We start from the raw sequence: 13,446 nt of genomic DNA, 5'->3' as shown, positions 1-13,446 counted from the left end.
AATAATAGTAATTATACTAGATTGTTTCTTAAATACAATTTTTATATTTTTATACAGTGAATACTTTATGTTGATGGTACATTATGGAATATAGTAAGGATTACATGTGGTGTTCAAATAAACATTATAAGAATAACAGACTTGATAATTTCTATAAGCTATTAGCCATTTTGTACAGCTTATAAGTTGTTTTAGGAATACATCATCAATTAAAAATAACTGAACTTAGAAAATTTTCAAACACCATTAAAAAATTTAATCTTTCTTAGTTTGCATTTTCGTTTGATCATCAAAATATGCCCGATATATGAATGCACCAAGTGCTACATGCAATACCAAAATCGCAAGCCCTGCAGAGTAAACATTACTAGATACACTGTTTGTACCTAATAAACCTAAAAGTAATAAATAATTTATATTAAATTAATTATATTACAATTATTTATGTCTTCTTTGTAAAAATATATTTAAACTCACTATCAAATATAAATAATTTACTACAAAAAAATGATAACACAGGAAGTGCTATTATAACAATGGAGTGAGCTAACACTGTTTTAAAAACATGTATTTCTGACTGTTCCTGAAACATTTATGGAGAGAAATATTTTATAAAGTATGGTCTTATATGAATCAATGTATAAGTGAAATACCTTTTTATTTAATGACATGATGAAAGCTAGGTAATGTATATTGTCTTTTTATTTTGTGCTTAAATACAATAAAAATAATTAATACCGGACAATCAAATTATGTATGTATGTTAATAGTCTTATGCACAAAATGATTTAAAAATTATTCAATTGTACTATAATTATTTGTTATGTAGAAATATGCAAATATATATTTTAAGTACTGTAAGCTGATTTGTAAAAATTCTTAGTCATTATATATTAAATTCTGAAGATATTTATTCTCTTGTATCACTTTATTTAAAATTAGTTATAAAGTTTATATTTAACTACATAAATAGATGAAGCTTAATATTTTCCTTAAGCAATAACGTCTTTTCCAGACTTCTCTTTAAACGATTATTTTGATTTTGCACTCACTTAAATGCATACCCATCTACCGGACTCAAGGTACATGAAAAACAAGGTTATGTTTGTTAATAAGTATAGTATAGATAAGCTTCGCTAGAGCTAACTGTGATGGAGCTGACACATAACGACATAACTTGAGAGTTTTCGTGGAGTTTGCGTATCTGTTTAAAAAAGTCTCAGTATCAATGTAAATGATTTATTTATAATACTACTAAATTGAATAAAGTGCGTTTTAAGCCTTTTTACAGGAATGATACATTAAAATCTTAATACCTAGTAATAATAATGAGAAGTAGTTTTCTTTAAAAATCTGTTTTTCCAACACGCTAAAGTTAGTTCTGTTAATCATTCAACTATGGGATGTTGTTACAGTTTGTGTAAAGAAGATAGTGGGCCCCAGGTAATTGATTAATATAATAATTTTTAGCAGCTTTAAAATATTTTATTTTATTTCATTTCTATACACATTTTTATGTTGCTTATACAAAACCGTTCAGATTTTTCGTGTTTAATTAACACTTTATTATGTGCTAATAATCATTTTTGAATCACATAATTATCCTCATTGATTTAATTATACATCGGTTTTTAACAAATAATTGACTTTTAGAGTGGGGAGGTGAATGAAAGGACACATTTATTAGTTGATCCAGTCAGTAATAACACGAATATTCCCAGAGTTCACAGGTGAGTCATTCTGGTTTGATAAACATATGATAATGACTATTTTTACACAACTGATGCATATGAATTAGGTATTATACTTCCTTTTAATATTTCAGTGATGATTATGTCAATCAATATGAAAGATCAGTACCAAAGAAAACAGATGAACAGAGTGCATTAAATAGAATTTTGCATGAAACAGCGGCGTAAGTATTTTATTTTCAAAAGTCAGAAGAAGACCTTATTGAAAATTCATGGTATTTATATTAATTAAATATGTACAGAAATGTTATAGATGTTGGAGCTTTAGATTCTCATAATTTGGAAGAGCACGAATATATGGATAGGTCAAGAGCATACTCAAAGCGTATAGAAGTTGGAGGAGTAAAAGTTCCTGATACTATACCTTGCCTTCTGAAAGATATACCTGCTCCAGAAAGAATTCTTGCTACAGAGCCTCTCACTTCTGAGGATGAGGCTTTGGTAATCTAGCTGTATTTTTGAACATTATATAGTTTATATTTATCTATATATTTATTAACTTTTATATTTAACTTTTTTTATATAGATTACAGAAATGTTAAATAGTGCTGTGGCTGCATTAGGAGATGTGAAGGTTGAACATAAGGAAGATTTAGTGGTACCATTCTTATCGTGATCATTCAATGGGAGCTTGATTCAGTTTCAGCTCAATCTTGCTTTAATTGGACACTTACATTACATAAGACAGACGATCATTCATACTGATTTGAATATATTATATTATTTGTCTGTGAGTCTATTATTCTACGAATTATTGGAAAAAATATATTAATTAAGATGTTGGATGGGCACAAATTTTTAGCCTACATATGTTTTAAATTTATTGTAGTATGAAAATATGTTAAATATGGAAGTATATACTTACCACTGCTTTTTGAGAAAGGGATTTTGTGATAATTATTTTTATTACTACTCATTAGGTACTATATTAAAGTATGCAGTGGTATTATTCTTATGGGATATATATTTTTGCTTTTAAGCTGTAGTAAATAAATGGAAGAAACAAACAAAAAAATGCATTTTCTCATGCTGAACGTTTGCAATTTTAATTTGAATTTATCAAAGCACTTTGTTAATATTATATAGTACAATGAAATTGAATATTCTAAAAATGTACATTTTGCTGATCTACGAGTTTTTTATAACTAAAATTTTAAGAAACTTTGAAATTAAAACCAGTAATGTTATAATAAGCATAAGAGCATTGATTATAACATATTTGTTTGAATAAAGATGCCTAATAAATGATTAGCATCATGACAATTAATAGTAAGGAAAACAGAATTATCAAGTTTGTAACAAATAGCAAATAAATTATGCTTCATAAATATCTTTTTAAAAATAATTATCCTATATAAATTAACTACTGCTTAATGAAATATTAAATATCATTAACAGTAGAAAAGAAATAAAAATAAAATAAGTTTGATAACAGAGGTAAACTGAAAATATTAGAAGTTTAGCTACTAAAAAAATACACGTTTTTGAAGCGCAATAACTTCTTTGTCTACTTCCAAAAATGTAATTTAAATTATTTTTGGAATTATTGAAAATTATGTGATTAAAGCGGTGAAAATGAGGGAAGAAAGAGAGCAAGAAATAATTAATATGATATAACGAATAGAAAATCGAAGCAAAGAGATGTTTGAAAAAAGCGCGGGAAGCTGTAAGTGGGGATAAGGGAAGGTGGTTGATTGGCTTAACGAGTCGAAGCTCGGAGGGGCATCGACCGGTCTGGCATCGGGCTGGCATCGGACTGGTAGGTCCCCCTGTTCAGTACCACCAATACACAAGAGCCGAGGACTCTCTATCGCCGACCATTGGTCCTCAATTTGCCGACCAATCATTGAGAAAGTGCCCACGAAAATATCCAATGTAAGTCCACAAATTATCAAACATCAACGGTGCACGAATACGGCCGCGCACTATCGCGCGATCCTCCGAATTTCGATTTGCAAGGTTCTCTATCAAGAAGTGATGGAAGGAAGCGTCTCCATTAACCTGAAAAACCCCTTTAGCCACGGCCATGTTTGTCGAGACAAGCGTTTCTCAGCCAAAATCCATTTGGTTTCAATGGCGAGCAACTTGCATCCTGCTTGACATTCGCGTCATGCGTTTTTTTTCTAACTGGAACCAAGCCTTGTACCCAACCTCCCTGATTTTCCATTATTCCCGGGAAAGTGAAAAAATGGTGTGAAATTTGTTTCGTAAACTGCTCATAACTTTGGAAAACTGTTCCCGTGTGTGGCCTCAATTTCTCATAATCAGTTTCCAACATTTGCAATTTGCACGTGGACCCAAAGTCCATTATTGACGTCCACGCCACGTCGACTTTATCCTTTTTCTTTAATAAATATAACAATTACAGCTTCAAGTACACATTGAAAATGTCCAATAATGGAAAGTAAGGATACAAGTTAACTTTTTCTTTTTCAAATTAAAATATGACGCTTCAATTTGATTTCTGTCAAATGAGTTTATTTTAAAAGTTTGGTAATTTGTAATATACTTATTTGTAGTCTATGTTAATTTGTCACATCTTTGTTACAGAAGTTTTGTGTTTGTTAAAAATCTTGTAATTGGTGGATAAGCTGATTATTCTTGATGTAGTTAGTTTATAATATGGATACAAAAAGCAAAAATAATGCTGATATTTAAATATTAGGATGTAAAATATGGCACTAAAGCTTTGTTTACTGTTAAAGTAGTATGCATGTGTTTTACTTGTTATAGTAAAACTCTAGTATGGAGCAGCTGGGAGAAGGAGCTGTGGTGGTGGGTGGTGCGGGTGGTACAGTTCAAGTTGTACAAATGGGTCAGGGTGGACAAGCAATGATGTTACCTCAAGCTATACAAGTTGCTGCTCCTAATGGACAAATTCAAGTTGTTCCTGTCTCGAGCCTTGCTGGTGCTGGTCAGCAAATCGTTATTCAGCAACCACAAACTCCTCAGATTATCCAAACACCTGATGGACAAACATACATCTATCAACCAGTTCAATTAGATGGTCCAGTTCAACAAGCACAACCTACTGGTAAATACATAAGATTTAGCATACCAAATACTTTGTACTGAAGTTTATTTTAGCATGAATTTTTGAGTTACCTAGGTTTTAAATATTTTTAGTCATAAACATTAATGGAAACCTCATGCAAATTGCGGGGACAACATCACAAGCTGCAACGGCAACAGCCACCACAGCACCTGTGCAGCCTTTGGCCAGCCCAACAGCAACAGCAACTCAGGCAGGAAATGTTGTCATGGTGAATACAATAAAAAAGTCTCTCTCACTTTCACAGTCTGTGTATATGTTATGCTGACTTGTAGTGATAATAGAGCTACATCAAGGCAAATAAAAATGTTTTTTGTTTTTTACATTTAACACAGAATTTGCTAATATTTTTCTTTATTTAAATAATCATTTAACTAATATATATTTAAATTTGGATTCCATTTGTCTACAATTATATTATAATATTTGTAGATGGTACCTGGAAATAGTGGACAAGCTCAATTCCAAAGGGTAGCATTACCTAATGCTGAATTTTTAGAGGAGGAGCCTTTATATGTTAATGCTAAGCAGTATAGACGTATATTAAAAAGACGTCAAGCGCGTGCCAAATTAGAAGCAGAAGGAAAGATTCCTAAGGAACGTCCGGTAAATACTTTTTGTAAGATAATTATACATTTTTCTTTGGATAATTAAAAACATTTGAGAATGTTTTATAGAAATATCTACATGAATCTCGTCATCGACACGCCATGAACAGAATTCGAGGAGAAGGCGGACGTTTTCATTCTGGTCAAGTGAAAAAGCGAAAGTAAGTGCGTTTCTTTAATATATATATATATAGATGTACATTTGTGTAGCATTAAATTGCATCAAATGACTCATCTAAATTTTACGTTCATAAGAGTATAATGGTTCCAATAGAGCAAACTCCCGGTCCATGATAAATCAACATATCACAACTCCAACTTCATCCACCTCCAGTACTGTACGTAATGTAAGAATAGCAGCAGCACCTTCAACCAATGTTGGTGTCCAGCATGATAATGATAACATAGCCTCTCTTATGATTGATGTAAGTTTTTCTAAGTTTTTAATTTATTGAAATATAAACTACAAATGTTTACATCCAAGTATTGTTTTTATAGGAAAAAAATGTTTTACTGCAAGAAATGATTTCTGATGATGATATTATTACATCAAACAATCGTATAATGTAAATAAGAATTTGTCTAAATCAAATTAGAGAGAAATTTAAAAAAATGAAGTGAGTCAGTGTTGAGATTTAACTCAAACGTGCATAAAACAGTGCTGAAAGATCATTTTATAAATGTATCTTCAAATTGATATAAGGATTAGTGCAAATTTTCTCCATACATAAACACCTGCAGTGGTGAAGCATAATAAAAGTGTAAATATATTGAGGGTACAGTGTTTACGTTGATATATTTTTCTAATGCTTGCTTTCAGTAGAGTACAAGTTTCATGTTAATACAATAAACAAACAATTCAGAAATATGTTTAACGAAAATACAAATGAAAAAATGCGCATTAATAAGAGAGATCCGAGCCTTATTTATTTCTTTGATCTTTGTAAATATAATATAGAGCCGCAAAAGATTGAACGAATAAGTTGTGTTAGGTTCTGCGAGATTTTCGTAAAATATAATATAATTAGGAGACTGAAATAAAATTATTTATATTATTTAAATTAGAGTAAATAGTTAATCACAGATTCAAAATTTTCTTATGTTAACTTAATTTGTAAAAATTACGTCAGCAAATCATTCGGCATATTTAGGCTATACAATTATATTGTTTAGAGCAAAGGTGTCATGGTAAACTGTAGTTGCTGTTAATCTATTGTTTTAAATTCGAATAATCTGTATAGCTTATCAAATACAAATACTTGTAAGAAATTGCAATGTTTTGTTAATAAAACTAACAATTGATACCCACAGAGCTAATAATTTGAAAGTTTTATTTAATAATATTTAATTGAAACATCACAAATGTTTCTTCATTCTCAAAATTCCAACCGCATTAATTTTTTCGTTGTACTCTGAATTTCCAGTTCTAGATAAAAAAGTTCATTAAAATAATACATTAAAGACTGTTTTATCAAAATCAAGATATTTGTTATTTAAAATATAATTTTATGTACCTTACACGAAGGATCTCTCTTTCCTTGATATTGGGGCCTAAATTGTTTACAGGAGTAATAATTTTTGCATAAAAAAAATCTTTTGTGGTCATTTTCCATGGATCTCTATGAGAATATCCTTGAGTTGATTGAGGTATGTAACAATCATTTGGTAAGTGTTCCCTTGGTTTATCTTGGCCAGTTCGTTGAGCACGAATGGATACATAATCATCTATTTTGATAAAAAAAATAATAAAAATAAAAGAAAGTTCTTAACCTAACTTCCCTGAGGGAAGAAGGTGATCAATAAAAGGAATGTTTACACATGCCTAAATGTTTTGAAATTTCCACTTGATATACAGATTTAGATGATTTCTTATCCACTTCCGCTAGAAGATTTTCATTCAATGGCCTTGCAGGAAATTTTTTTCTCAAGTATGAATATTTGTTTAATAGCTGAAAAATATGCGAAAAATATAATTATATATTTGATTTTATAAAGTAAAATTACTTTATTTAAAAATTCTTCAGGATTTTCACTACGTTCTTCTTCTAGTAATGATGTGGTTTTTAATTTAGTTTTAAGATGTTTAGCGTAAGGTCCATTAATGAAATTTAATGGGTAAGAATAAGAAGGTGACTGTATGCATTCCTTAGGTCGTTTAGCAATTTTTTTGTTATAATCTTTTTTACATGTTGTAACAAATTTTCTCGTTTCTTCTTCACACCCTAATATCATTGTAATTGATATGTGTGTTAAAAGACTTTTACACTGTAATAATAAAAAATTATATCATTTTTTAAATCTATATATTTTGTAGTGATTCCAGCCAATTTTAAGTTGAATTATTTTTCATCATCGAAACATAATCATAGTCACTATATAGTCAGGCTAATCAGTTAGGTCAGATATAAAACAATATAGCTCTCATGTATGTATGTGCCATGTGGTGAATTGATGATATTGATGTAAACTCAATCGTACATATGTACCATATATGTATTTATTTATATATATATGTATATAGATGGATGTATACCCCCCCTCCTGTATACGTATGTATATATATATATATATCAATAGGTAGCACACAATAATATATTATACATATACATAGTACGTACGTATACTATTGGGTAACACCATGGTAACACATACCTAAGCATACAGATAAAGACCGCGTAAACATGTCTTTTTCCTATTCAGTTATTTCATTATGATTTTTGTTGCCTGAATGGTCTTTTAAATTTGTTAAGTAGTAGTTTAATTACTTTGAATGATTTAGAGATTTTTGTGTAGTATAAAACGATTTGATAAGATATGTTATTGCAAACATTTGGAATTAATTGGATTTTGTTTGGAGTGATTTTCGAAGTTTCTACAAGTACGCATTGGTTCATAACTGAAAATGGAAAAATTCAGTCTCAGGTATGCATTTATTATATTCCGTGGATATTTTTTGATTTCATAGTGAAATGTGAAATTAAAGATTTCTCCATTATAACCTACATACTCTTCTATAGTTTAATTAATTAAAATAATATTATTCTAGAAAACTTAAGAAAAAATTATATAGGATATGTTTGTAAAACAAATTTAAAATTGTAGGAGGATACAGTTTTTGACATGGAAAGACCACATGACCTCTTATTATTTTTGGAGCAAGAAAGGCGTAAAGTTGCAATAGATACTTTATATAATGATATGGTTAAAAAAAAAGCTATCATTGACACGTGGTGGATGGGCTTAGATTCTGCAAAAAATGTAGAAAATAACCTTTATTCTGAAGACCCTGATTGTCTCATTGCTGGTAAGCCTCTTGCTGAGCTTGATTTAAATCAAAGCTTATTAAGTAATGTAAGCGAAAGGGATGGAATAAGGTCAGTATAATTATAACAAATATGCTAATTTATTTTAAATACTACTAATCATAATATTTTTGTACAGAGAAGAAGATTATATATTAAATCCAATCCCAGAAAACATTAGAAAAAAAGTTCCTGATTGTAAAAATATTCCACATAATTTTGAAATATATACTTTTGAACAATTTAATGTAAGTTTATATTTTTTCTAAATAGGCAAATTTAGTTTTTATTTACAATATTGTTTATTATACTTTAGATTTCAAGCTTTAAGAGAAATTTAACACAGTACAAAGAAAAAGGTCTAATGAAATATTTACCTTCTGATATAGACTTAAAAAAATTTGGTCACATAATTGCCGAAGGTTTACTGCGTAATGAGACTTCATGGATTTATCTCAATTATGCTGCAATTTATTGGCGAATTAGAGGAAATCCTATAAATGCATTAGAGTGTAGCTACAGAGCTATTTTAGTGGCCCCAGAGTAAGTTTTACAAAAATTAGACATTTACTTTTTATTGAAATACAAGGTTATAATTATAAAATAATTCTTAATTTTTATGTTGTAGGGAACATCGTGATATACCATTGTTAACTACAGGTGGAACACTCCAAGCCTCTAAAAAGTTCTATGAGGCAATTATGGTACTGCATTTAGCAGTTGATTATAATCCTAATGAGAGTAACAATCATTTAGCATTAGGAAATGTTTATACAATTCTTGGGGATTATGATAGATCAATAGTGTGTTACGACAATTGTTTGAAACTTTCACCATTTGTTACTACAGCAAGACAAACTAAACATGCTATTCTTTGTGCACAAAATTTGCAAAAGTCTTTAACAGCACTGCATCAGTAGGTACCTTCAAATCTTATTTATTCAATTAACTTTTACAAATAAGGTTATTTTTTATTTTAGGCATTTACAAGACATTTTAGGAGAGGTAAAAGCATATCATGAGCAGCAAATAGAATGGTCTTTGCTACAACAATATATGACATTAGCACAGGCTAAAAAGTCTCCTTCTCATGAAATACATATAGCAATAGTTCAAGAACATCCAGTGAATTCGTTAATTCCGAATTTTAATAATGCTTGTGATCAGTTTGCCGAAGATAATGCTATGTTATCTTGTAATGCAATGTCCACTCAGAAAAATTTAGATAACAGCTTTAAAAACGATGTCGATTCAAGTTTGCAGCTTTTAAGAAATATGGAAAATAAAGCTAAAGAGCTTAGTGACCATGTATCACAAATGACGAAAAGTTTGAAAGGTGTTACACTTATATTGTTTTATGATTCTATTTTTTATTTAAATTATAAGTATATATTTTTACTTTAGAAATCAAACGTCATTTTCATGAAACCACACAAAAAAATTCTTGTGAGAAGGATGCTGAAATTTCAAAAACCCATATGAAACTCACAAATCATAAGATATATGATGAAGATCTAAAGCTAGGAAACAATTATTTTTCTAAAATTAACGCATGGGCAATGTCTTTAACTTGTGATAGTTCTGGAATACGAAACATTGATACAAAAAAATATTTGCCTGTATATATTACACTCGAAAACAAAGGTTTTACGTACGTAATATACAATTCGAGTTCATTTACAGTAATAGATATTTAAATTAAGATATTATTATACATAAAACGTTTTATTACATATATAGGCTCGATTTAGTTTTAAATGATTACATAGGCTTAAAAGCGGGTGAAAAACACCCCTTACCTTGGAAAGAGCCGCTTTGTGATGTTACGGGGTTTAACTTAGAATATATCTCAATGTCCTTATTGAGTAGAGCTTATCAAATTGACGAAATGGACTTTGCGTTACATCCAATTTTACAAAATTTAGTTATAGGTGCCGATATTAATGAAATTGGACAAAGAATATTAACTGCAACTTCATCGGTACGGTATTTATACAGTATAATTATTCGTATTGTGTTTTATATGGTGTTTGACGGTAATCAATATAATTTTGAAATATGTACTAGAAAGTAGCAGAACCGTGGGTTTTATCTATGCTGGCTTCGTTGTATTGGAGAATTATAGGAAAAAGTGTCGAGGCTTTACATTGCTTGCAATTGGCTTTGAATACTATTTCGCCAAAATTTCTAGACGTGCCTTTAATCAGTATAGCATCTATGTATCATAAAGCAGGTTATTTTGATGATGCATTAAGACTTGCTAATGAGGCTTTTTATTTTGATTCTACAGAGGTTTGTTCCCGTACAAAATATATCGCGCAAAATTGATTTATGGGCATTGCAAGTTAACTTGAATCTATGCTTCTCTGGCCTGTATCTCTGCAACAATTTCTCTTTCGTCTCTGGTGTTAGCCGTATAGGCTAGGAAGGTATGGAATGAATTTAGCTAAAATGCCCGCGAGTCAATTTGGCACGGTGCGCTATACTTTACAAAATAGCCATATTTTTCATTTAGTAAAATAATTATTTCTATTTTCAGCCAATGACCAATTTTCTTATTGGTACATTATTACACAAAAAGGGGAATAACTCCGGTGCTATTTATCATTTGAAACGAGCTTTACAAGTGGGTTTGCCGGTCTATGAAGCCAAAGGTGTGTTATTACTGAAATACCTCATGTGTCACGAAGAGACGTTGAATGCTCTTGATAATCAATAAACACGAATAGTATTAACTGATGATCTTTTCGAAGAAACAAGAAATAATGGGAATGACTCTTCCAAACTATTTTGTACAAAAATCCTCCTTATTATTTTCACAATTCTTTTACGCACAACTTCTTAGCGATAAATATGACGAAGGTGATTGCGGAGACATTAACTGTGATGGAAAAAATAAATGATCTATAAGCTTTAATTATTCACGATATTTGGTTTTTAAATTGTTGATAAGCTAATTGTACGTAAGTGTAATGCCATGGGCATTCGCACATAATATCTTATAACATAAGTAATTACAATAAGTGTCATTTTTTACTTAATAATATTAAAGAATTAGTTTGCAACTACTATTGTCTACTATTTTCTATACGCTGGAAAGCGGAAATGAATCCACTTTTAAGTTATGTTGTCTTTGTCAATAAATACTTATCAACGAATTTTTCTCATTGAAAGAGTTTTTTAATGATTAAGGAGTAAATTTGGCGAAAATAATATATAAATATAAACATCCTAAAGGCAGATGAAAATTCGTCGCGTTGAATTGTAGGTCATATGTTCTCTCAGGTTTCCTCGTTCGACTGTTCAGGTTCATTTCCATCGATGAAATAGTATTGCGCTGTTCTATGGAAGCCCCATCATAGCCGCTGTCACACGCACAAGAGTCTTATGTCTAATCTTGTGCAGTGGCCAGCAGCTGCACTGGGGTCCAACGGTACCCCGATTTCAATCCCATATTTCACCATATTTGTGCGCTTCTTCAATGATTCGATCACCATCAAATTCTATTTTACAAACATTTGTATATCTATAATTTTTAAATTGAATGTATCACAATTAATTCTCACATTACTTTCATCTACGTTGCTTCTGAACGTTATTTTAGCTTTATACTAATAATATAATAAGTTTTCAAGTTCTGCACAATAATTAAATAAATTATGCAAATCAAATCGTTCAATCGAGCTGACCATTTTTAGAGACCCAAATGATGAAATATAGATACAGCTCGTTTTCTGGTTAGTAGTAGAATACAGAAACGTAGTGTACTTGAAAATAAAATGAGACTGAAGAGTTTCGATTTTTCATACGATCGAGTCGTTTTTGGGAGGTTTCGGTATTTTTTACATTAATCGACATTTCTATTCGAGTCATAACAGCACAATTCATAATAGCGAACAGTTTGCCTTGGCGCAGTAAGTTGAATAAGAAGCTTTGTCGTCGTAGTAGAATAAACCTGTGGGGACTGGACATCTGGAAGCTCTATAGGCCGATAGGACAGTTCAACTCGAATGCAAAATTCATCGACTTCGATTTTCCTAATAGTATGAGAGTCTTGGACAGATCCACTATCGTTTGTACAGAGTGAACTGGTTTAATATCCCTCAAGCACACTGATGAAACTGGAGTTTTTCGATATGGCGGCTATAAAAAATTATGACCAACTTTCTCTCAGTTCCGTTTTATGCAAAAGCTATTACTTACTATCCATTCGTCAGGCTGTTAAGAACAAATGTACTACAATATTACACATGCTTCTTTCCAACTTGATTTCCTATAGTGGCACTTTTAATATATATATATATAATGAACAAGTAGGTTCAACTTTCCATCATAAGAATTGCAAAGCAATGATGAATTACAGTTATTACCTATATCTAACCACTCAAGTATTTCCATGTCCTTTTACACCGAAAAATTTTGTTTCTCTTTTTTATATATCGCTTTTAGTATTGATATCCTTAGTAAAATTATACAAATTTAAAATTATTCCTACTTATATTGATCCCGGTGTGAATTATAGTACTGTACTACTTGCTCATTTCAATTTTATCTTTTTGTCACACTAACGTCATTATTTCAAGAAAAAGAGTAGAACAAATGTTTGTTTCAGGGTGATTTCTCAGTAAGAAAATAAGCTTTAGCTTCAATGCAGCTAATATCTAAATACGTTACTACCAAAAATATAAATACATTCAAACGGAGAGATTAAAAGGACAAATTGTTTGGCTAAA

The 13,446-nt window shown here is 30.3% G+C and overlaps 5 protein-coding genes across 8 annotated transcripts; 3 read left to right on the top strand and 2 right to left on the bottom strand.

Moving 5' to 3' along the window:
- Positions 1-5: 5 nt before the first annotated feature.
- LOC136777017 (vacuolar ATPase assembly integral membrane protein VMA21 homolog) lies at positions 6-1,114 on the bottom strand. Its single transcript, XM_066733022.1, has 4 exons — positions 1,053-1,114; positions 654-711; positions 478-583; positions 6-395 (listed from the first exon to the last, which is right to left on the bottom strand). The coding sequence occupies exons 2-4, from the start codon at positions 669-671 to the stop codon at positions 256-258; spliced, it is 264 nt and encodes an 87-aa protein (XP_066589119.1). The 5' UTR covers positions 672-711; positions 1,053-1,114; the 3' UTR covers positions 6-255.
- A 56-nt stretch (positions 1,115-1,170) lies between these two features.
- Lamtor1 (Late endosomal/lysosomal adaptor, MAPK and MTOR activator 1) lies at positions 1,171-3,063 on the top strand. Its single transcript, XM_066733009.1, has 5 exons — positions 1,171-1,443; positions 1,654-1,730; positions 1,826-1,915; positions 1,994-2,192; positions 2,278-3,063. Exons 1-5 carry the CDS (start codon positions 1,399-1,401, stop codon positions 2,365-2,367), a joined length of 501 nt encoding a protein of 166 aa, XP_066589106.1. The 5' UTR covers positions 1,171-1,398; the 3' UTR covers positions 2,368-3,063.
- A 593-nt stretch (positions 3,064-3,656) lies between these two features.
- On the top strand, positions 3,657-6,048 carry Nf-YA (nuclear factor Y-box A). Of its 2 annotated transcripts, none has more exons than XM_066731904.1 (7): positions 3,657-4,155; positions 4,485-4,785; positions 4,878-4,996; positions 5,236-5,409; positions 5,481-5,572; positions 5,686-5,836; positions 5,910-6,048. In XM_066731904.1, the coding sequence occupies exons 2-7, from the start codon at positions 4,497-4,499 to the stop codon at positions 5,979-5,981; spliced, it is 897 nt and encodes a 298-aa protein (XP_066588001.1). In that variant the 5' UTR covers positions 3,657-4,155; positions 4,485-4,496; the 3' UTR covers positions 5,982-6,048. The 2 variants fall into 2 exon arrangements, with proteins under 2 accessions (XP_066588001.1, XP_066587994.1); XM_066731897.1 differs by having other exon boundaries at positions 4,878-5,014.
- A 649-nt stretch (positions 6,049-6,697) lies between these two features.
- LOC136776408 (uncharacterized) lies at positions 6,698-7,873 on the bottom strand. Its single transcript, XM_066731916.1, has 4 exons — positions 7,416-7,873; positions 7,234-7,360; positions 6,926-7,136; positions 6,698-6,837 (listed from the first exon to the last, which is right to left on the bottom strand). The coding sequence occupies exons 1-4, from the start codon at positions 7,641-7,643 to the stop codon at positions 6,768-6,770; spliced, it is 636 nt and encodes a 211-aa protein (XP_066588013.1). The 5' UTR covers positions 7,644-7,873; the 3' UTR covers positions 6,698-6,767.
- A 185-nt stretch (positions 7,874-8,058) lies between these two features.
- Positions 8,059-11,782, top strand: LOC136777032 (tetratricopeptide repeat protein 17). 3 transcript variants are annotated; one of them, XR_010823210.1, is made up of 11 exons: positions 8,059-8,333; positions 8,514-8,785; positions 8,853-8,961; positions 9,030-9,256; positions 9,342-9,629; positions 9,694-10,049; positions 10,118-10,364; positions 10,454-10,694; positions 10,781-10,919; positions 11,004-11,142; positions 11,253-11,388. XR_010823210.1 is itself a non-coding variant. In XM_066733049.1 (10 exons), the coding sequence occupies exons 1-10, from the start codon at positions 8,226-8,228 to the stop codon at positions 11,430-11,432; spliced, it is 2,253 nt and encodes a 750-aa protein (XP_066589146.1). In that variant the 5' UTR covers positions 8,059-8,225; the 3' UTR covers positions 11,433-11,782. The 3 variants fall into 3 exon arrangements, 1 of the variants encoding a protein (XP_066589146.1); XR_010823209.1 differs by having other exon boundaries at positions 10,781-11,142; XM_066733049.1 differs by having other exon boundaries at positions 10,781-11,005; positions 11,253-11,782.
- The last annotated feature ends 1,664 nt before the right edge of the window (positions 11,783-13,446 follow it).

This window comes from Prorops nasuta, unplaced genomic scaffold (genome assembly GCF_024137725.1).
Source record: "Prorops nasuta isolate Cenicafe-Biocafe unplaced genomic scaffold, Cenicafe_Pnas_1.2 PNAS00002, whole genome shotgun sequence".
Lineage (NCBI taxonomy): Eukaryota > Metazoa > Arthropoda > Insecta > Hymenoptera > Bethylidae > Prorops > Prorops nasuta.
Note: the sequence above shows the minus strand (reverse complement) of the source record. Positions and strands in the feature narration are given on the sequence as shown.

Bases quoted from the DNA above. Each gene is read 5' to 3' on its own strand.
- LOC136777017 (XM_066733022.1), bottom strand. The intron at 396-477 runs GTGAGTTTAAAT...TATTACTTTTAG, and splicing joins TAAATTATTTATATTTGATA to GTTTATTAGGTACAAACAGT.
- LOC136776408 (XM_066731916.1), bottom strand. From the start codon at position 7,643: ATGATATTAGGGTGTGAAGAAGAAACGAGAAAATTTGTTACAACATGT. The intron at 7,361-7,415 runs GTAATTTTACTT...CATATTTTTCAG, and splicing joins CTGAAGAATTTTTAAATAAA to CTATTAAACAAATATTCATA. The intron at 7,137-7,233 runs GCATGTGTAAAC...TTATCAAAATAG, and splicing joins GGAAATTTCAAAACATTTAG to ATGATTATGTATCCATTCGT.
- LOC136777032 (XM_066733049.1), top strand. From the start codon at position 8,226: ATGTTATTGCAAACATTTGGAATTAATTGGATTTTGTTTGGAGTGATT. The intron at 8,786-8,852 runs GTCAGTATAATT...ATTTTTGTACAG, and splicing joins AGCGAAAGGGATGGAATAAG to AGAAGAAGATTATATATTAA. The intron at 10,695-10,780 runs GTACGGTATTTA...AATATGTACTAG, and splicing joins TATTAACTGCAACTTCATCG to AAAGTAGCAGAACCGTGGGT.
- Nf-YA (XM_066731897.1), top strand. From the start codon at position 4,497: ATGGAGCAGCTGGGAGAAGGAGCTGTGGTGGTGGGTGGTGCGGGTGGT. The intron at 5,410-5,480 runs GTAAATACTTTT...AATGTTTTATAG, and splicing joins AGATTCCTAAGGAACGTCCG to AAATATCTACATGAATCTCG. The intron at 5,573-5,685 runs GTAAGTGCGTTT...TGGTTCCAATAG, and splicing joins GGTCAAGTGAAAAAGCGAAA to AGCAAACTCCCGGTCCATGA.
- Lamtor1 (XM_066733009.1), top strand. From the start codon at position 1,399: ATGGGATGTTGTTACAGTTTGTGTAAAGAAGATAGTGGGCCCCAG. The intron at 1,731-1,825 runs GTGAGTCATTCT...TTAATATTTCAG, and splicing joins AATATTCCCAGAGTTCACAG to TGATGATTATGTCAATCAAT. The intron at 1,916-1,993 runs GTAAGTATTTTA...AAATATGTACAG, and splicing joins ATTTTGCATGAAACAGCGGC to AAATGTTATAGATGTTGGAG.